General features: G+C 36.8%; 1 protein-coding gene across 1 annotated transcript in view; it reads left to right on the plus strand.

Annotated features, from left to right (window-relative positions):
• Positions 1-21,197, plus strand: part of LOC113920294 (protein CC2D2B-like) — a 53,267-nt gene that overhangs the window by 9,279 nt on the left and 22,791 nt on the right. The window contains exons 6-12 of the mRNA XM_027590645.1: positions 261-344; positions 4,440-4,638; positions 4,946-5,082; positions 5,184-5,312; positions 13,398-13,607; positions 16,172-16,269; positions 20,419-20,559. Of these exons, the coding sequence (XP_027446446.1) occupies positions 261-344; positions 4,440-4,638; positions 4,946-5,082; positions 5,184-5,312; positions 13,398-13,607; positions 16,172-16,269; positions 20,419-20,559 (998 nt within the window). The remainder of the gene's footprint in view (positions 1-260; positions 345-4,439; positions 4,639-4,945; positions 5,083-5,183; positions 5,313-13,397; positions 13,608-16,171; positions 16,270-20,418; positions 20,560-21,197) is intronic.

The following is a 21,197-nucleotide window of genomic DNA, read 5'->3' on the forward strand; positions in this document are numbered from 1 at the left end:
ACTCTGGCTAGAGTGAAGAGATAGTTTGGGAGGCAGAGCATTTGGGCTCTACTTTATTCTGTTTCTTATTGTAGTTACCAGAACCTTCAAAACAAAACCCAAAAAATGTAATGAACTGAACAGACTCTTGCTGCTCCTTGCTCATGAATAAGATGACAGTTACTGTTTACCATATTACAGAAAAGTATTTCTTCCGCTGATAAGCAGAAAAAATACTCTTTTCCACCCTAAATACTGGTCTGCTGTTGTTTACTCCACAGATCGAAGTCTCCCTGGATGAAGGTCTTTGGTTTTTCATGCCAAGTGGTGAAGAAGGCTCAGCTGTGGGCTGGTGTTCAGAGCAGGTCGGATCTGTTCCCTTCCTCTCATGTCCCAGGCAAATTAGCTCTTTATTAAAGGCATAGAATGAAATACTTGGATGGGAGATGAAATTTTTATTATTGAGCCACCCTCTTCTCTTTGAATTAAGAATCTGTTCAAAATGATAATTCCAAACATTTATTGAGTACTTACTGGATGCCCAATGTTGTGCTAAATTTTTAATATGGATTACATCATTCAATCCTTACAGTAATTGCATGAGGCAAGTGTTACTGTAATGTCTACTTTAAACATGAGGAAGCTCAGGGATAGAAGGTGAAACATCAGTAGAGCTGGAAGCATTGGCTGTCAGCTCCAAAGCCTGTGTCTTCTTTTTCTTTTGTTGTTCCTGTCCTCCTCTCCAAGCGCCTCCCCCCCACCACCCAGTTCTCCGTAATCTCCGTTACTCTCCATAGGTGCCTCATTCTTCATCCCTCCCAGTCTGATCCCAGACCCTTCTAATTTCTAGCAGTTCTTCCCCATGCCTCCCAAATTCCTCAGCCCCCTGTTATTCCCTGGTGGTCCTCTCCTCCCATACCAGTCGATCTCATGGGTCTTTCCCATGACTGTCCATCCCTTTGCTCTCCCTGTCTGCTCCTCTTCCTCTACAGTTTCTCCAGTTCCTCTCTGCCTTAAGTCTCTGCATGGTTTCCTTGGTCCCCTCCCCCAGTACTACTGTCCCCTGGAGTTCTACCCAGGATCTTCTGACGCAGCTTAGCCTTGCCTAATCCCTCAGGCCTCCTGAGTCCCTCTTGGACACCCAATTTACTTTCCAGTCCTTTCCATCCCCCTTTCTTTTCAACCTGCCCAGTCTTTCATTCCTTCTTTGTTGGTTTTTCTATGATAAAAAGAGCTTTCTCTTTTAAAAGTTTAAGGAAAGTATGGTACATTATTTCTTAAAATGCGGAAAACCATGCGAAGAACCTAAAAATCACATGAAATCCCACTGCTCTGAGATAAACCACTATCATTTTTCACACATTTCTCAATGCTTATGCCCAGACTTGCACATACATGGACTTTTATATGAATAGAATCATATTTGTAAATGGCAATTCCATTTTTCCAGTTGCTCAGCCAAACCCTGGTGTCATCCTCAGGTCCTCTTTTACTAACAGACCTCATATACAATTCATCACAAATCCTGTTGGTTCTACCTTCAAAGTATTCCAGAATTTGACCCACTTTTCACTACTTCCACTGGTATAACCCTAGTCTAAGCCACCATAACCTCTCATCTGGATCATTGCCAGTGCCTCCCTCTGTTTTCACTAGTGCCCCAACAGTCTCTTTTCTATATCATACAGTGGTCAGAGTGCTCCTGTTAAAATCTAAGACAGATCATTCTTTTGCTTACACCTTCTAATAGTTTCCTATCTCACGTAAAATAAAAGCTAAAGTCCTCCAAAGCCTATGTGACCTGACCCCCTTGGTACCTCTTCGACCTCATTTCTTACCACTTTGCCCTTCTCCCACCAAACTCCAGCCAGATTGGCCTCCTTCCTATTCCTCACAACATGCAAAGGACTTTGCACCTTTTATTTGTCTAGAAAGCTCTTCCCTTATCCTCATGCTCTCTCTCTCACTACCTTTGGGTCTCTGTTCAAATGACACATCATCATTTAAGATACTGTATCTGACAACCCTATCTACAGTAGTACCCCCCACCCACCTAGGCTGGTATTCTCTATGCTCTTGTCTTGCTTTTTTTTTTTCCTTCAACACACTTATCACCACCGAGCATATATTTCTATATCTTTTTGTTTATTTTCTTCCTGAAACATATTAGACACTCAATGAATATTCCAATGAATATTGAATAAATGAGTTTCAAACATGTGCATGCTCTGCCAAGTCATCTGACCTCCTGGAGTCTCACAATATGGGTTAAGGAATGAGCTTTTCTGGGAAAATAAGAGAAGGTCCACCCAGAGGATACCAGGGTCAGGTACTGTCATTATGGCTGCCTTTCCTTCCCAGAGGGCAGGCATGAGAGAAATTAGATCAGTGAGGCAAACAGGCTATTTGGGCTTTAGTAAGTCAGGTTTAGATGTGGGTTGTTTAGAGGCTTTGTCTTAAAAAGCCATTGCCCTGTACCTGGTGACTTTGAGGTCCATAGGAGACTATTGTCCTCATCACAGAGAGGAGAAAACCACTGTCTGCGAGGCTGAGTTTCTTCCTGCTGGGAGAAAAGGGAGTCCTGGTTCCAAATATGTTGTCTGGGCAGCCCAGAGTGAGGTCCAAGGTTATTTTCTGACGGTTCTACTTACACCACAATTAGCAAGGTGTGTTCCTGCGACATGGGGGGTAACATCTCTTTTTTACCAGACCATGCTCAGGTGTATCCATCTAGAGTTATGAATGGAAAGTTAGATGGATGCCTTCTAGCCTCATACTCCCTGTCACACAACACCTAATAGCACAGACACTGCTTTGCTGTGAGCTGCATAGTGAAGACCAGGAAGGTGATCTGGGAGAGCAGCTAGCCTTAGATTAAATGAGGAATAGTTGGTCAGATGGGGCTTATATTGTTTGAAATCCAGTTTGTCTCAGGCTAAAAATATAGGCCAATGGAATAGAGTAAGGTTTATAAAAGTGACTTGTTTGGTCACAAATAAAAGGCTGGGATCCAAGATGAGGGCTGCCCTACTCAGCCGTCAGGACAAACCTTATCTCTGAAGGCCTGTTGTAAGCCCTGGTCCACACCAGGGGTATTATGAGGGATGCCTGATAATGGGAGCTCGAGCCCCTTTTGGTAGGTAATTGGAATCTTCAGAGATCCTCTGTGTAGAGATCCCCCAAATCTTGCTTCTAGATGTCAGTGTCATACCTGGTTTGAATTCTGGAAAAGATGTCACAAAGGTTTTTTGATGTAAAATACTTTCTTGATTTCATGATGGGGATAAGAGAGAGGGTGCGATGTCGTGATGACTTGATATGAACCTAAGTGTTGATTAACTATGTTAATTTCTTAATTTCGTCAGAGCTGGTCAAAGCCATGTAAGGCTCTCTATTCAAAGGAATTCTGTGATTATTTTTTAATTTAATTATTTATCCACAAATGTATGTTTTGGAAAATTGAGGGATTTTATTTGCATGACTCACACATTTTCTGTCTCCTTCTGTTTTTCAATATATATAGATTTCAAATTAGATAAGTAAAGTCAATCAAGAATAAATTGATGATTTTTTGTGTGTGTGAAGAGACTCATATAAAATTTCTGATCCTGATATAAAAGTATCCATTTTTATATTTAGTAATACATGTGTTTTGATACCTATATTCAGATTGTTTGTAGTTTTTATAGTATCTATCATATTTCAGAATTTCACTATAATCACCCTGCCATAGACTTCTATGTTGAAGCTTTTTTTTTCTTTTAAATACCATCCAGGGGCACCTGGGTGGCTCAGTCAGTTAGGCAGCTGCCTTCGGCTCAGGTCATGATCCCAGGGTCCTGGGATCGAGCCCCACGTCGGGTTCCTTGCTCAGCGGGGAGCCTGTTTCTCCCTCTCCCTCTCTCTCTGCCTGCCTGCCACTCCCCCTGCTTGTGCTCTCTCTCTCTCACTATCTCTCTCTCTCTGTCAAATAAATAAATAAAATCTTAAAAAATAATAATAATAAATAAATATCCAGAAACCAGCATGACTGCTCCATATAATTTTAGGTAATACTGCTTTCTGAATGGTGAAAAAAAAAATGCAGTTTAAGACTGCATGGCCTGATGTCTCTGGGCTTTGCCTTACACTGTGAATTCTCAGTGGTTGAAATGCCATAGTCCAATATCTCAGGTCGTTTTCCATGGGAGAGGAGGGACTTGAACTGTAGTTCTATTTCAGTTAGTCCTTCATTGTGAATTGCAAAGAAAGGTTATAGAAAAATCATACTGTATACTATTAAGCCTTAAATGAGTTCTTCGTATGTTCAATGAAATTTTATTATAACAGTTTCAGCTTGAACTTGAACTAGATGGCATGGCTCAAAGACAATTCACAGCAAGGTCCCAATACATCTCACTTATCTATATATAATCATGGGGACAGCATATTTACTTATTTTTTCTTTTTGTATTCAATAGAGATCGGTAAATGATAGTTACCCCAAACATTTTTCACCTGGTGATAATTTACAAAATTTTGCTGAAGGCCAAGATGAAGATTTTATGGAGGAAATCATTTCCCCAGATTTACTTGAAGTAAAAGCTGCTGAATATGAAGATAATCAAGAACAAATAAAAAAACAACAGGCAAACATTTTTGTGCCAAGTAATTCTCCAGGTAAAATTCTTTACAACAAAATATTTAAGTCATTAATGAATCATATTATAGAATAATAGCTTCTTTGTATGTTGGATAGATAAAAAGTACTGATCTAAAATTACAGAAAGTTTTCTTTATTTGTTCTTCAAATCTTCTCTGACTTTAAGGAAACTGGTTAAAAGAAATCATTTATCATATATATATATTTAGACTTCCTACAAAACTTTAGTGGTAGGCTATATGATAGTTACCTTTTTTTCCTTGTTTTGTCAATACCAGTTTAATAATTTGGACTTCAAAGTAATATCTAGGTTTTGTTGTTAAGTGGTCAACCAGCGTAAACTGCCAAAAGATATGATTCCACGCATTTTAGAAGATGAAGGATTCTATATTCAGAGAAAGCCACAAATACATAAAAAGACCTGCAACAAAATGGAAGATCGCCTGCTTACCCTAGAAGAGGCAAGTGCGCCAGCTAATAAGTTACACCACTCATTGCTAGTATGTGACATTTGTTTTTAGTGAAATATTTTATTACAGTATTTCTTGAATATTTTTGATAGGGAAAGTGTTGGTTTGAAGAGAGTGGAGAAATTATGTCATTACCTTCACCCATTAGACAGTCATGGAATTTCAGGCTAACCACAAGCAAGAGATCTTTAAATCCAGCGCTAAAGACCATATACAGAAAGGTAACCAACAACAGTTTATTTGTGATTATGGTTAGAAGAATTCTTATAATATCAGTTATAACTTATGTGTTTCTGGTGTTAATTCACCCTGTAAAGATATTAGTAAATCTAGTAATGTAATGGCAAGACTATGATGAAATGTAAAATAGCCATTAAAATTATGTTTTTGAAGAATATTCAGTGATACGGGAAATACTCAAAATGCAAAGTGAAAAAGCCGAATGCAAGTCATATATGATCCTAATTTTATAAAACAGATGATGAATGAATGAATGAATCAGTGAATCAATAAATACGTACATATATGGGTAGGTAGATTAAAAGAGTGGGAAAATATATCAAATAATTATCTCTGGATAGTAGGACATAGGATTTTTTATTTTCTTTCTTTCTCTATTTTCTGAATTTCAAAAATGAATATATATTATACTCATAATCAAAGAAACAAAGTTTATATGTATTCTAAGACATTATGAAAAGTAACAGTCCGTTAACCTAATGAGAAGAAATATTTAGACAGAAATAGTGATATTTAAAAATTGGCTTGAAAATTTTAAATCAGAACTATGTACAAAAACTCAATTGCCCATTCATTTGCCTTAACCATTCCATACATAAGAAATATGGCTATAAGTAGATATAAAGTGGAAAAATACCTACTAAAAATACTTACAGGATATTATTCTTTATTCCCTCTGTTGCTTTGAACCTGTGAGTTACTTCTGCTCTTCCCAGTAATTCTATGCCTTCCTTCTGTAGTTAATGCTTCTTCTTCATAATTGTTACCATTAGTTCTTGCATATTCCAATAGCAGGGACATATTAATAGCAAGAGCACTTAGGTTGATACTTCTCAGCCTGAGGAAATGAGGGCTCTCCCTCAACTGAAGAGATTAATAGTTTTAGGCGTCTCCTTGTCTTTCCGTAACATGTAAGGATCTTCTTTATATATGGTATATGCTCTTTTCTTCCCTAGTTTCTATTTCTTTCCCAGAGAATTCAGGAAATAAAAAAATTTTTTCTTATATTGTGGTATGTTTTTCATCTCTTTATACTGCTTATAAATTATTCTCAGGACTTTCTAAAAATATACCAACACTTTGTGCTGCTAAGAAAACCTTTTATCATTTTACTATATAAAATGCATTTAAGCTTTAATTAATTTTCCCACTTCGATAAATTACAGAGGTATACAATTGTCTACCGGAACTTCTGATCATTTGATGAGCAGAATTCTACCCAACCAGAAGCAAAAAAACTCAATGATGAGGATGTATAATTAGGTCCTTGGTCTTTTTATGTTCGTTTTCTTCATACTCTTTGCCTGATAATCCGAACTTCCATGGCTGCAACTACCATGTGCTTGCTGGTGACTCCCAAACATGTATCTTTCCCAGATCTCTGTCCTGATCCTCAATTGCATATATAGAATTGCTCTTAGAAAGCTCAATCTGGTGTCTCTCTTTTTTTTTAAGATTTATTTATTTTAGAGGGGGGAGGGGCAGCAGGAGAGAGAGAGAGAGAGAGAGAGAATCTCAAGCAGACTCCACTGTATGCAGAGTCTGATGTGGGGCTCTGTTCTTACGACCCTGAGATCATGACCTGAGCCAAAATCAAGAGTTGGATGCTCAACCGACTGAGCCTCTCAGGGGCCCCTCAATCTGGTGTCTTAAGATCAGTACACCTAAAAGAGAATTGCCATTGCCTCAGTCAGAGGCAGTTTTGCTGTGAAACTAATGAATTTGAAGCTTAGGGTCCCTAACTTTGCAGAGGTCCCTTTCCAAGGCTCTGAGAGGGATTTTAGCAATGTGTTCATTTAGTTATCTTTACATACAGAAATATAAATATATCAAGTATATTAGCTTGGTCAATTTACATGAAGTCAACAAACCTGTGTAATCACCCTTGAGATCAAGGATAGAATATTACCAACATTCCAGAAGGCCCCCTCATGTCCTTTTCCAGTAACTATTTCCCCTCAAGGTAACTACTATTATAACTTCTACCACTGTAGATTACTCTTACCTGTTACTTTGCCTGTTTTACATAAATGTAATAATAGAGTAGGTAGTCTATGTTGCTGCATGCAATAATAATTTGCTAATCTTCTTGCTATATAGAACTCCGTTGTATGAAAAATATATTTATTTTCTTTTTCTCTTCTCTGGGGAGAATTGTACAATATTGGTGTTATTTATTTCTTAAGTGTTTGGAAGAATCCATTTTGGCCTGGAAATTTATTTGTGGGAATGTTTTTAATTATAGTTTCTTTAAAAAAATAAAAGACTGTCTCATGGAAAGAATCACATGTTCATGGATTGGAAAACTTAATATTGTTAAAATATCCATACTTCCCAAAGCAGTCTACAAATTCAATGCAATCTCTATCAAAATCCCAATGGTATTTTTCAAAGAAACAGAAAAACAATCTTAAAATTCATATGGAACCACAAAGGACCCTGAATAGCCAAAACAATCTTGATAAAGAAGAATAAAGCTAGAAAGAATGGTATCATGATAATGGCAGAATAAGAGTTTTCTGTTGTCTTCCTCCCCAAAGTACACTGATTCTGACAATCGCCCATGGACAAGAGTGCCTTTGTGGAAGTTCGCAAGTCCAATGGAGAATTCTAGCATGCCCCTGAAGTAAAAAATAAATATATAAAATAAAAATCTGAGATGGGGTATTTTTTTTTAGGTCTAGAGTTCTAGATTGGATGTTATTTTGCTTTTAGCACTTTGAAGAGAGCTTTCCACTCTCTTTTGAATCTCATTGTTTCTATTGCAAAGCCATCTTTTTTAAAAAGTACTTATTTATTTATTTATTTTGGGGGGTGCCGCTGAGGGAGAGGGAGGAGAGAATCTTAAGTAGAATCTATTCTCTGAATGGAACCAGACATGGAGCTCGATCTCACAATCCTGAGATTGTGACCTGAGGTAAAATCAAGAGTCAGATGTTTAACTGACTGAGGCACCCAGGTGCCCCTTGAAAAGCCAATTTAAGTCTTATTTGCATTTTCAGTTTTTCTCTTTGGTTTTCAATAATTTCCACTGTAATATGTTAAGCTGTGAGTTTTTCAATATTTATTCTGCTTTAGGGTATTAGAACTTCCTGAATGTATGATTCCATCAGTTTTAGAAAAATTCTCAGCCATTTTCTTAGCAAATATGTCTGATACCTCAGTCTCCTCTTTTTGTTCTGGGACTTTAAGTACACTTGTCCCTTGTGTCTTATTTTGCTTTTATTTTTTATTTTTTATTCCTTGTCTTCTCTCCAATCTTTAGACTGAATATTTTTTATTTGATCTGTCTTCTAGTTCACTTATCTAATTTTCTGCTCTGTTTTAGCTCCTGTTAAATCCATCCAATGAATTCTTTCTCTTTATTCATTTCTTTTTTATTTAGAAAGATTTCTCCCTCTTCACCTTCAGAAAAAGTCCATTTTTGTGGTGTTTCTTTGCCCTTGTGCTCCTTCTATTTTAGGCTTAATTTCTAAAATATTTTTTTATTTTTAATTCTTTCTGTCACTTTCTGTCACCTCATTTCTGTTTTTCTAATTCTGATTTATGTTCTTAAATGTCGTAAAAATTTTCTCAATGTCTTTTAGCTCATTCGAAAGTACATTTCTATTTTTTTTTAAATATTTTATTTATTTATTTGAGACACAGAGATAGAGCATGAGCAGGGGGGAGAGGCAGAGGGACAGGGAGAAGCAGGCTCCCCGCTGAGCCAGGAGCCCAACGTGGGGCTCGATCCCAGGACTCTGGGATCGTGACCAGAGCCAAAGGCAGACGCTTAACCATCTAAGCCACCCAGGCACCCCATTTCTATTTTTTTTTATCTGTTTTTGGATTTCTTTCTGTTGTACTTTATGGGGTTATTATTTTGCTGTCTATTCATTTTTCTTATCTCTTTTTTTTTTTTAAAGATTTATCCATTTATTTGAGAGAGAGAGAGAGAGTGCACACAGGGGGAGGGGCAGAGGGAAATGGAGACAGAGAATGTCAAGCAGACTCCCTGCTGAGCAGGGAGCCTGATGCAAGGCTCCATCCCAGGACCCAGAGATCATGACTTAAGCTGAAATCAAGAGTCAAATGCTTAACCAAATGAGCAACCCAGGCCCCCCCGATGGCTTTTCTAATAATGTTACAGAACTATGTTGTTTTTGTGTAGTGTTAAAAATATATAGTGGCTGGATTTCTGAAATTTCTTGGCTGTATTTCCCTTCCTGTATATTTTTTTGTATCTTCTCTTTCCTTAATCTCTGTGATCGCTGGCCTTCTCAATTTTTATTCCACTCCTAGCAGTTTCTCTTTAGTGTGAAGACTTGTCCTAAAAATTCTGAGGAAGTAGATTCCTCTAAGCCCCTTTATTCCTCTCCAAAAGCCCTTGCACTCCCCACAGTTGGAGCAGACAAAACCTCTTCCAGTTTTAGCTGCTGTTTTTGAGTTGGCATGCTGCACTTTCTGGTGAGCAACTAACTGTTGGCTCTTTTGGGTTCTCCTGCTGTCAGGACCTTCAGATGCTTCACTGCTTCTCTGATTTCTTCCAAACAATCACCAACACTATGCAAGCTTTCTACTGTTGGTGGTTTGTCTCCATCCACTTGTATTTTGGGTTTCACGAGGGATTCTTGGAGATGTAGTTTTGTTATGGATCTTGTCCATGGATTTTTGGCTTTGCTATCTAGTTGCTCTGCATGCTTTAATGGTAGAGATTTGGGACTATCTAAAACTATAGTGCCACCATATTCCCAGAATCACCTGTCTAATGAATTCTTAATTTCAGTATATTTTTAGCTTTAAAATGTTGATTTGACATTTGATTCTTATGTATATATTCCAGTTTCCTCCTAGAATATGCCATGTTTTCATGTATTTTCTCTTTTACAAAACACATTAATGATAGCCACTTTAAAGTCCATATCTAGTAACTACAATATCTGGGTTCCTGAGAGTCTGTTTTTATTTTTTTTCCTCTTCATTTTGCTCATTTAGACTTGTCTTAATAAAAGACAAGGTCTATGACTATTGTATTGCAAATATTACATATGAAAAGTTATAAAAGCTCTAAAGATACCTTCTTTCAGAAAGGTTCTGTCCTTTGCTTTGTTAGGCATATTGAGTGGGGATAATCATTTTAATCCAATTAGGGACTTAACTGATTTCAGCTGGGTTGCAGTTCTGTGAAGTCTCAGTCTGTATATTTGTCTTCTGTTTTCCTAATCTCTTTCCTGCTTGACTGCAGAGTAGGGTTTTCTTTCTTCCTTCTTTCTTTCTTTCTTTCTTTCTTTCTTTCTTTCTTTCTTTCTTTCTTTTTCTTTCTTTCTTTCTTTCTTTCTCTTTCTTCTTTCTTGTCAATTGCTAACACATATCCAAATGCTTAGCATATAGTAGACACTCAATGAGTGCTTATATTATATGTAATGCGACTTTTATGGTCCTAGTATACATTAGAAGAGAAAGACCTCAGTTGACTGGCATAATCTTAGAAAAGATTATTTTTTGCATGGTGCCTGTCATACCATGAGAAACTGGCAATGTCTCTGCCCCATCCTAATTTATAATATAACACATTCACTGACATTTTGTAAATGAGCCCCCTCCCTCCCCAATACACATACACACCCAACATTGCAATATCTTTCTGTTTTCTCCAGTTTGGTTACTAAAAACACCCATCTCCATTAAAAATAAAAATAAAAGAATGAAAGAGGGAGGAGAGAAAATCCCTAGTATTTATCTTACCTTGTTCTTTGCTATTATGTGGCATAACTTTTATACCTTATGGTGACAATATGTTTCATCTAAATTTTGCTGAAGATAAAGCACAGATATTTTAACAAAATTATATAACTGAGACCATTCTTAGGGAGAGAGATCCTTGAAACAATGGCAGTTTGTTGAATGAATGAATAAATGCATGCATGCATGCCTGAATGAATGAACCATCAGATGATAACAAATAAATGCAAAATATACAATTTTTGGAGAAATATTAACCACCATCCAGATTGACCTTTGTAACCACCAGAATCCCAAACTAGAAACCACTGGGCTGAACAAGTACCTTTTTCCTTAAGTGCATCTATTCTGGCTTCATCCAAGCATAATTTCAGTTTTTCATGGACCTTTTAGACTTGGAAATAAATGGAAATGTCACTCACCAAGCATCCAAACTGAGTATTAAAATTCATTCTGTAGCATCCTTAACAGACGATGTTCTGGGATTTGTGTCAAATGCTCTGCCTGCTTTTCCCTTTTATCTTCTCCACATTTGTTACTCTGTCCAGCTAGCCTTAGAGGCAAGGCTCATTTGGGGTTTCTCACCAGAGTAAATGAAATATAAGGGCGACTGAAGCACAGGTAAGAGCTGTCCGAGTACCAAAGTCCTCTCTTTGCTGTTGCTTCTGCCACGTTCCTCCACCCCCGGTCTTCTTTGGCTGTGTGAGTTTTGCCTGACCATTTGACTATGCCCTTTACTCCCTCTTCTAACATTCTCTTATGAGTTTACGTAGATTTTACACTTGTCATCTTCTTGGATATTTTGTGCATTTATCTGGCCTTTGACTTATTATTCCTAGATCTTTGTGCTTTTAGTCTAACTTAGTTCTAGAAGTTCACTTAATCCCCTCACTTAACTGATCACTGCAGAATCTGCTCAATAAGACAGTCCTCTCTAGCTTAGGAACTGTAATTTTTAAAAGTTTATTTATAATTTGGTTGCTTAACACCAAAACTGTTTATTTCATTGGTGTTTATGCCTGGTAAAGGACTATTTTACTACCAATTGACTAAATCTTATAAGTGGAATCAAGAGCAGGTTTTCCCCTCTTGAGTTTGTCCTTCCGTAGAGAATAGAGATTTATAAAGTAAGGATGAAACAAAAACAAATTTTATGACTCTTCTCTTGCCTTCCCTCAAAGCAGTGAGGAAACAGGGGAAGATTCCTAGCTCAGGAGAGAGTAGGGAGGGAGAAATGCAGGCATCATTCTGTGACCTGCCATCCTTGAGGATCTGCCATACCAGGCAGAGGTGGGACAGCAGTTTTTCAGTGTGACAGCAGTTGTAATAGCAATGGCACAGACAGGAAATCATGTTCTATTACACCAGACTGGTCCAGAGAGAGGGCTTGTGCTGTCTTTTTCAGGGGGATGCAGCCATGGATCTTACTGGGAGTGGCTAGGCATTCACAAACTAGACTGTACATGCTAAGTAACCCATTAGCCCTCTCAAATTACATTGCTGAAAACAAGTCACATACATACTCAAACAAATGTGCTTAAATTCAGAATAGGGTACTAAAACATAATTGAATCATTTTGTATATAATTTAAGGCCCACAGACTTCAACTAATTTAGGGGCAATCTGTCAATTGCTAACACATATCCAAATGCTTAGCATATAGTAAACACTCAATGAGTGCTTATATTATTCGTATTTTTTGTATTATAAGTGGAGACAGTCTCATGTATAAAGAAAGATGGTCTCCTTAGCACTTGCTTGAAGGGTCCGAGCCCCTCCAGGGAATTTTCCAGGGGATTACCAATATATTCACATAGGAACAGTGTTTTAGTAAGGGTTTACCACTTAACACTGGCCCCTAGATGACTATTAAATCATAAGGTAGTTGAACTATTGACCCAACAGATCTAAACACCATTTGTCATAGTGTTGCCATAGGAAATCGTTGCAGGGCTTATAACTTGAAAGTCTAAACTCTACCAGCACACAACAGTAAAGTATCTGACAATAATTCATAGCAAGATGATTATAAAGTGGATGTAATATAAATATATTTTATGAAATCAAGGGCCATAATCAATTTCAAGGAAGAAGGACCAAATTATTGTTTATTGCTTTCTATATCCCTTAATTTTCTTTCTTTCTTTTTCTTATTAACATATAATGTATTATTTGTTTCAGGGGTACAGGTCTGTGATTCATCAGTCTTACACAATTCACAGTGCTCACCATATCCCTTAATTTTCTTACAATTAATGTGTTACTTTTACAAGGAAATTTATAATTTCAAAAGAAACACAAAGAATCAAATTAACATTGTGTACATATTTTTCTTTAAAAGGCAGTGAAACCTGATCTGGAAAGCTCTATTAGGAACAAAATGGAAGGTCAAAGGAAAATGTACCAATTAGATCTCAACATTGTGGGTTTCCAATTCAGCCATCATCCTCTCTTCAATCAAGAACAAGTATTATGTGCTAGGCTGCTTCAACTTTGTGAGTGTTTCCAGGACAGGCAGCAACAGAATTTACCTCAGCTGCTTTATGAGAAGGTGAGAATGGCTTTCATTATATTTATAGAGTTAAACATTTAATATCGAAAGGGAAAACAAATAATACAGAGCAAGCTATCTCATATTCCCTTAGCATTTTAAATATTTAACCAATTAGAACAATAGTTGCTTTCAGTTTTTCTAAAAAGAAACTCTGGGTGTTGACTGGCCAGGGAGGTAGCCTCAAACATATCCTGCAGGATATTTAGTACTTATAAATGGTTCACTAATCAGTGGTATTCTTGGTCCCATGATTCAAGAAGAGTATTTGAAAAAGTTAAAAGAGGCATATGGTTGTTTTAAGTCTTCTAATAAAGTATTTTTGATAAAAATATTCGAGATCTTGATGGGGCGCCTTGGTGGCTCAGTTGTTAAGTGTCTGCCTTCGGCTTGGGTCATGATCTCAGGGTCCTGGGATCAAGCCCCGCATCGGGTTCTCTGCTCCGCGGGAAGTCTGCTTCTCCCTCTCCCACTCCCCCTGCTTGTGTTCCCTCTCTCGCTGTGTCTCTCTCTGTCAAATAAATAAATAAAATCTTAAAAAAAAAATTAGAGATCTTGAATCTCATATAAAATGTGAAAAGTCTTGGTCTGAGAATGATTAACCCAGTCATCCAATGACAGCATAAAGGGTACATAAAAGTTTGGAAAAAGAAAAAAAAATCAAATGAGTACCCACCGATTATTTTTATGAATTCGTACCTCTCATTTACTTGCTTTTTTAGTTTCATTTTTTGTGTCTCTTGGCAAACATTAAAATTTTTCTGAGATCAAATCTTTCAATCTTTTCCCTTGTGTATATTAGGTTTTGTCATTTGCTTCCTAAGACCTTCTCTACCCCAGGTGTATCAGTCAGCATGCCTTTGGTTGCAATTCACAGAAAATGCTCTCTCAATTGCTTTAAACAATAAGGAAAACGTATTACCTCCTATATCACAAGTCCCAAGTTAGGGCAACTTTAGGGTTGGCTGATTTGGTGCCTCAACAATATCATCAACAACCCTAGCTTTTTTCTTCTCTTTCTAATGTTCATCTTCAGCAAATTGACTTGGTTAGGTCCTGGCAGGTAGACTAACTGGCTGTTCCATGCATACTGCATGCTGACCAGACACACAGTATGCATAGTATCTGACTTTGAGAACCCTCTTCAGCCTTTCCCCCACGTATGGGCGATTTCCCCTCCTGTCTCTTTGGCTAGAACTATATCACATAATTATGCCTAAACCAGCACTAGCAAAAAGAATGAAATTGCTACAAATGGCTAATCAGGGTTTGCCTCTGAAACACATGGAAGATGATTAAGCAATTGAACAAAATTGGGGTTCTGCCAACCAAAAACAAATTGACCTTTCAAGGGCAACCAATAGTGTCTAAGAGACCAAAATTATAGTTATCTTCTTATATATTCTTCTAATAATATACGTGTGTGTGTATGTATAATTTCTAGGCTTTTATTCTGTCTAGAGTTTATATTTGTGTCTTGTGGATTGGGCTCCAATTCAGTTTCTTTCCCCCAAAAGCTTAGCCTAATATCCAAACACCATAATTTCCTACTAATTTAAGATTCTGCCTTTATTTTAAACTGGCTTCACATATTTACATAGATTAAGGACTATTTATTCCATTGACGTAATGGCCTAGTCCTGCCCTGTTTTAATTACTATATTATTAAGTTATAATGTAGTGGAACAAAGGACTCCTCGCTTTTTCTAGAATGTTTTTGTATGCTCTTAAAGATTTGATCATCCATATGAACTTTAGAATTAGCCTGTCAACTTCTATTTTTAAAATTCTATTACCATATTTACTGTGATTACATTATATTATTATATTAATTTTGAAGGAAATTTTATCTTTATAAAAATTGTGTTCCCTCATCTAGAACTATAGTATGTCTTCCTATTTGTTGAGGTCGTCTCTGATTTCTTCCAGTAAAAGTTTATATTAATTGACTCTAGTCTTGGAGTTCCTACAAACTGTTCCTAACTATGTCACATTTCTCCTACACATGTTTTAGGGTACAGGTTCCTCCAGTTTTATTTCTCTATGAACATTCTCTGAGGATATTTCTGTCTTATGCTTTCCTCAGCATATCGTTTTCTCTTGATTTTATTTTTTCTTATTTTCCTATGTTGTTATGCATTTATTTTTATAGAGAGATATAAACACAGTTATAAATATACATGTATAGATATGGATGTAATGTTGGCAGTGGATATGGATAAAGACAGATAAACAGCTATTTTTTCTGTAACCATAGGATTTTAGGTGAAAGATAAGGTAGATTCCTAGGCTCAATCTTCCATCTTGATTGATTGGCATTTTTTACATCAATTGAGGAACTGATTACCTAGAAAGTTCTAGGTATAATGTTTATTTCTTAGATATTGAGGCTCTTCTCAGTTCTACCCCAAGGTGCTTATGTGAATTATATTTTGGAAGATAAGACAGTCTTACACAAAAAGTTATACAGTTGTGCTTCTGCTGCATACACCTAGACCTTTGGAGAAATTGGAGTGCTAGTAACAGTGGATGGAATATACGAAAAGCTCTTTTCTTTGTTGTAGCTGAAAGCACTGACAGATGCTACCAAATTAGCAAACGAAAATTTGGAAATAAGCCAACTGACCAAAAAATCTTTACAAGATTATTATTGGCAGATAAGGTAGGTTTGGGACCATGAATGTATTTATCAAGTAACTTCTTTAAACTGAGTATTGCACTTGCTATGGAGGATATAAAATAAGAAAAAGAGAAGGTCCCTACTCTTTAGGCAATTACAGAAATGGCTCCAACCTTTCCTTTAGACCCAGTTTTGTGTAAAAATATTTTGTAGAAGTGTCACATCAAAGTAGTTGTAATTTTAATATCAATTGATTAAAAAAACCACATGTTAGGGACTCCTAGGTGGCTCAGTCGTTAAGCGTCTGCCTTCAGCTCAGGTCATGATCCCAGCGTCCTGGGATCAAGCCCCACATTGGGCTCTCTGCTCAGCGGGAAACCTGCTTCTCCCTCTCCCACTCCCCCTGCTTGTGTACCCTCTCTCGCTGTGTCTCTCTGTCAAATAAATAAATAAAATCTTTGAAAAAAAAAAAAAGAAAAAAGATATATGTCTCAAATCGATATAAGAGGAAAAATACAATATAGAAATATTCAAACATTTGAAAGGAAAGCAAGAAAAGAGAGAAAAAGGAACATAGGAGCAGATGAGACAAGTAGAAAACATAAAAGAAAATGGAGTTAAACCTAAATATATCTAAATAGGCTAAGTGTTCCATTTTTGTCTAGACTGATAGACTGGATTAAAACTTTAAAAAATCTATATGGAAGCAACCTAAGTGTCCATCATTAGATGAGTGAATAAATAAGATGTGGTATATATACAGAATGGAATATTACTCAGCCATAAAAAAGAATGAGATTTTGCCATTTGTGACAACATGGGTGGACCTAGAAGGTATTATGCTAAGTGAAGTAAGTCTGATGGATAAACACAAATACCATGACTTCACTTATATGTGGAATCTAAAAACAAACAAATAAATGGAGCGCCTGAGTGGCTCAGTCGTTAAGCATCTGCCTTCAGCTCAGGTCATGATCCCAGGGTCTTGGGATCGAGCCCCGCATTGGGCTCTCTCTTCTGCGGGAAGCCTGCTTCTCCCTCTCCCACTCCCCCTGCTTGTGTTCCCTCTCTCGCTGTGTCTCTCTCTGTCAAATAAATAAATAAAATCTTTAAAATATATATATATTAAAAAAAACAAATGAAAAAAAAGCAGAAAGAGACCCATAAATCTAGACAGCAAACCGGTGGTTGCCAGAGGGGAGAACGGTGGGGAGTTGAGGAAATGGGTGAAGGGGAGTGGGAGTTCTAGGCTTCTAGTTATGGAATGAATAAGTCATGGGGATAAAAGGTAAAGCATGGGGAATATAGTCCATGGTATTGTACTAGTGTTGTATGGTGACAGCTACACTTGTGATGAGCATAGCATAACTTCTAGAATTGTAGAATCACTATGTTGTACACCTGAAGCTAATGTAACATTGTGTGTTAACTATACTTCAGTGAAAAATGTTTTAAAAAGAGAAAAAAATCCCAAACCAAAATCCAACTATATGTTATCTATAAGAGACTTATCTAGATCATAAGGATATAAAAAGTTAGAGAACAGAAATAATGGAAAAAAAATCACACAAACACTGACAAAATAAAGATGGCATAGCTATATCAATATAAAGTAAAATAGATCGTTAAAGGCAAAAAGCTTTACTAGATCTGAAGAGGGCCACATCAAAATGATGCAGTTTAATTAACATATATTCATATATGTGCATATACACATATATACATATATGCATATAATAAAATGGCTTCAAAATAAAGCGGGTGCCTGGGTGGCTCAAATGGTTAAGTCTCTGCCTTCGGCTCAGGTCATGATCCCAGGTTCCTGGGATTGAGTCCCGCATCGGGCTCCCTGCTCAGCGGGGAGCCTGCTTCTCCCTCTCCTTCTCTCTCTCTCTGTCTCTTATGAAGAAATAAATAAAAAAAATCTAAAATAAATAAATCAAAATTGATAGAAGTGCAAGGAGAAATAGCAAATTCATAAACTTACTGGGCAATATTTACATACTCCTCTCAGTAAATGATGGGACAAGTAGACCAAAAAAATTCAGTATGGATATAAAAGATTTGAACAACATGATGAATAAACTTGGCTTAATATATAGTTAGAGAATGTTGTACCCAATAGCTGCAAAATGCCACTCTCTTCAAGAACACAGGGAATATTTATAAAAGTTGATATTCTGTTATTTCAATAAATCTCAAGGTCTCAATATATTCAACGGATTTAAATCATTCAATGTAGAAAGAAATCGAATACAAAAATATAGCTAAGAAATCTCTATATGATTGGAAATTAAGAAATATATGTCTAAATAATCTATTTTTCAGAGAAGATATATTGATAATTAGGAAAGATTTTTAATTTACTGATTAAAAATTAATATATATGAAAATTCGTGGTACAGTTAAAATAGTACTTAGAGGAAAATTTATTTATTTAAATACACATGAGAGAAAAAAGGAAAGGTTGAAAATTAATGAGCTAAGCATTCTTAAGTTAGGAAAAAGAATAGAAGGAAATAAAGAGCAGAAATTAAGAGAGCTATGATAGAATCAGTAAACTCAAATGTTTGGTAAAAATTGATAAACTTTGGCAAAGCTGATCAAGAAAAGAAACAGCATGGGGTGCCTGGGTGGTTCAGTTGTTTAAGCGTCTGCCTTCAGCCCAGGTCATGATCCCAGGGCCCTGGGATCGAGCCCTACATCGGGTTCCCTGCTTGGTGGGGAGCCTGCTTCTCCCTCTTCCTCTGCCCCTCCCCCTGCTTGTGCTCTCTCTCACTCACTCTCTCTCAAATAAATAAAATCTCTTTTTAAAAAAAAGAAAAGAAACAGCACAAATATACATTTACAATATCAGGAAGGAAAGGGGGACATTATTACACATGCTGTATACTTTGAAAAACTTCATGCCTAAGAATGTGAACATTTACATGGAAGGGACAAATTTGTACAAAAATACAACCAGAATTGGGGTGCACGGGTGGCTCAGTCGGTGGAGCATTGAATCTCGATCTTGGCTCAGGTCATGATCTCAGGGTCATGAGGTAGAGCCCCATGTTGGGCTCTGCGCTCAGCGGGGAGCCTGCTTGAGGATTCTCTCTCCCTTTCCCTCTGCTCCTCCCGCTTGTGCTCTCTTTCTCTCTCTCTAAAATAAATAAATAATATCTTAAAAAAAAAACATATATCCAACAAGTGAGAGAAGGAGAAGGAGAAGAAGAAAAACCCTAAGTAGTTCAATCATTGTTAAAGAAATCAAATCGGTAATTTGAAATCTTTCTGCAAAGAAAACTCGAGGCTCAGATGACAAAATTAGGATTCTGTAGAACATTTAAAACAGTGATTCTCAAAATATGGTTCCCCAGACCAGCAGCATCAGCTTCATCTGGAAACCTGTTAAAAATGCAAATTACCAGGTCCACCACAGCCTTACTGAATCTGAAATTCTGGGGGTGGGGCTTGGCAATCTGTGTTCAGCAGGCCCTCTGGTGATTCTAATATAGGAAAGGTTGGGAGCCTCTGATTTAAAGATAACTTCTATTTTCACAAATTCAAAGAATAGAAAAAGAGGCCACATTCTTAACTTCATTTCTGAGGTTGTTTTATCCTTGAAATTAAAACTTGATAACAATACAAAAACTGTTGCAACCCAATTTCATTCATAAACATAGTTACAAATATGCTAAGCAGAATTCTATCAAATAATACAGTGAAATTGGGATCATTCCAGGAGTACAAGGATGATTTAACATTAGAAAGTCAATTAGCGTAATTTGTCATACTAATAGTGTGTTTGTAAAGTCATGAAACAGAATAAGCATTTTTTGAAACAGTATGTTACCTCAATATCCAAATAATATGATCACTACCCCATCCAGCAAAGTACCTCTAGATTTGAGGCAATGGTTTCAATTGTTAATCTGAAAAATGTATAATAAATACACTCCAGAATGACCAGATCATCTGGAAAAGTCTGGATTTTAGCAGAGCACTTTTGAATAGTGAAAAATCTTCAAGTCATAAAGGAATTAATTAATGGAATTTCAGTAGCTATATCAAGATGTGGGTAAAATAAAAAAAAAAAATCATAAGGTGGGGGTATCCAGAAGAGTTAGTTACATTCTCCCAGGCCATTTTTAATGATTTATAGTTCTAATCCACCAATGTATTTTTGATCTACCTTTATTGTTGTAGTAATACAAAACAGCGCTATGAGTTAGAAAGGGGAAAAGACTCCTCTCTATTACACAGTATATTACGGACTTGGAAACAAATAAAATCCCTTCGACAACGGCAGGGGTTTACAAGCACCCCAGTAAAGTTACAGTTTCAAAGGTGAGTGGCTTGTCTATTTGTTCTTATAGGGCTCCCGAGGAACTGCCCACAGATAACTGGGAATTCACAGTCACTGGGAGAAAATCCAGAAGCTAGACAGCTATTTAATGTAGTCAACAAAGGACTTGTACCTTGAATATATGAATAATTCTTATAACTTAATAAGACAACTCAATTTTTAAAATGGGCAAAAGATTTGAACAGACACTTCACTAAAGAAGGCATATGGATGGCAAATGCAAACATGAAAAGAAGTTCAGCATCATATCCTGTCAATAAAGGAATGTAAATTAAAACCACAATGTGAGGGATGCCTGGGTGGCTCAGTCGTTAAGCATCTGCCTTCAGCTCAGGTCATGATCCCAGGGTCTTGGGATCGAGCCCCGCATCGGGCTCTCTGCTCCGCAGGAAGCCTGCTTCTCCCCCTGCTTGTGTTCCCTCTCTCACTGTGTCTCTCTCAGTCAAATAAATAAATAAAATCTTAAAAAAATAAATAAATAAAACCATAATGTGAATATACCATACACCATTTAGAATGACTAAAATCCAAAACAAAACGAAATTTAAAAGACAATAACAAATACTGACAAGGATATTGAGCAACAGGAACTCTCATTGATTGCTGATGGGAATGCAAA

Source organism: Zalophus californianus, chromosome 15 (genome assembly GCF_009762305.2).
Source record: "Zalophus californianus isolate mZalCal1 chromosome 15, mZalCal1.pri.v2, whole genome shotgun sequence".
Lineage (NCBI taxonomy): Eukaryota > Metazoa > Chordata > Mammalia > Carnivora > Otariidae > Zalophus > Zalophus californianus.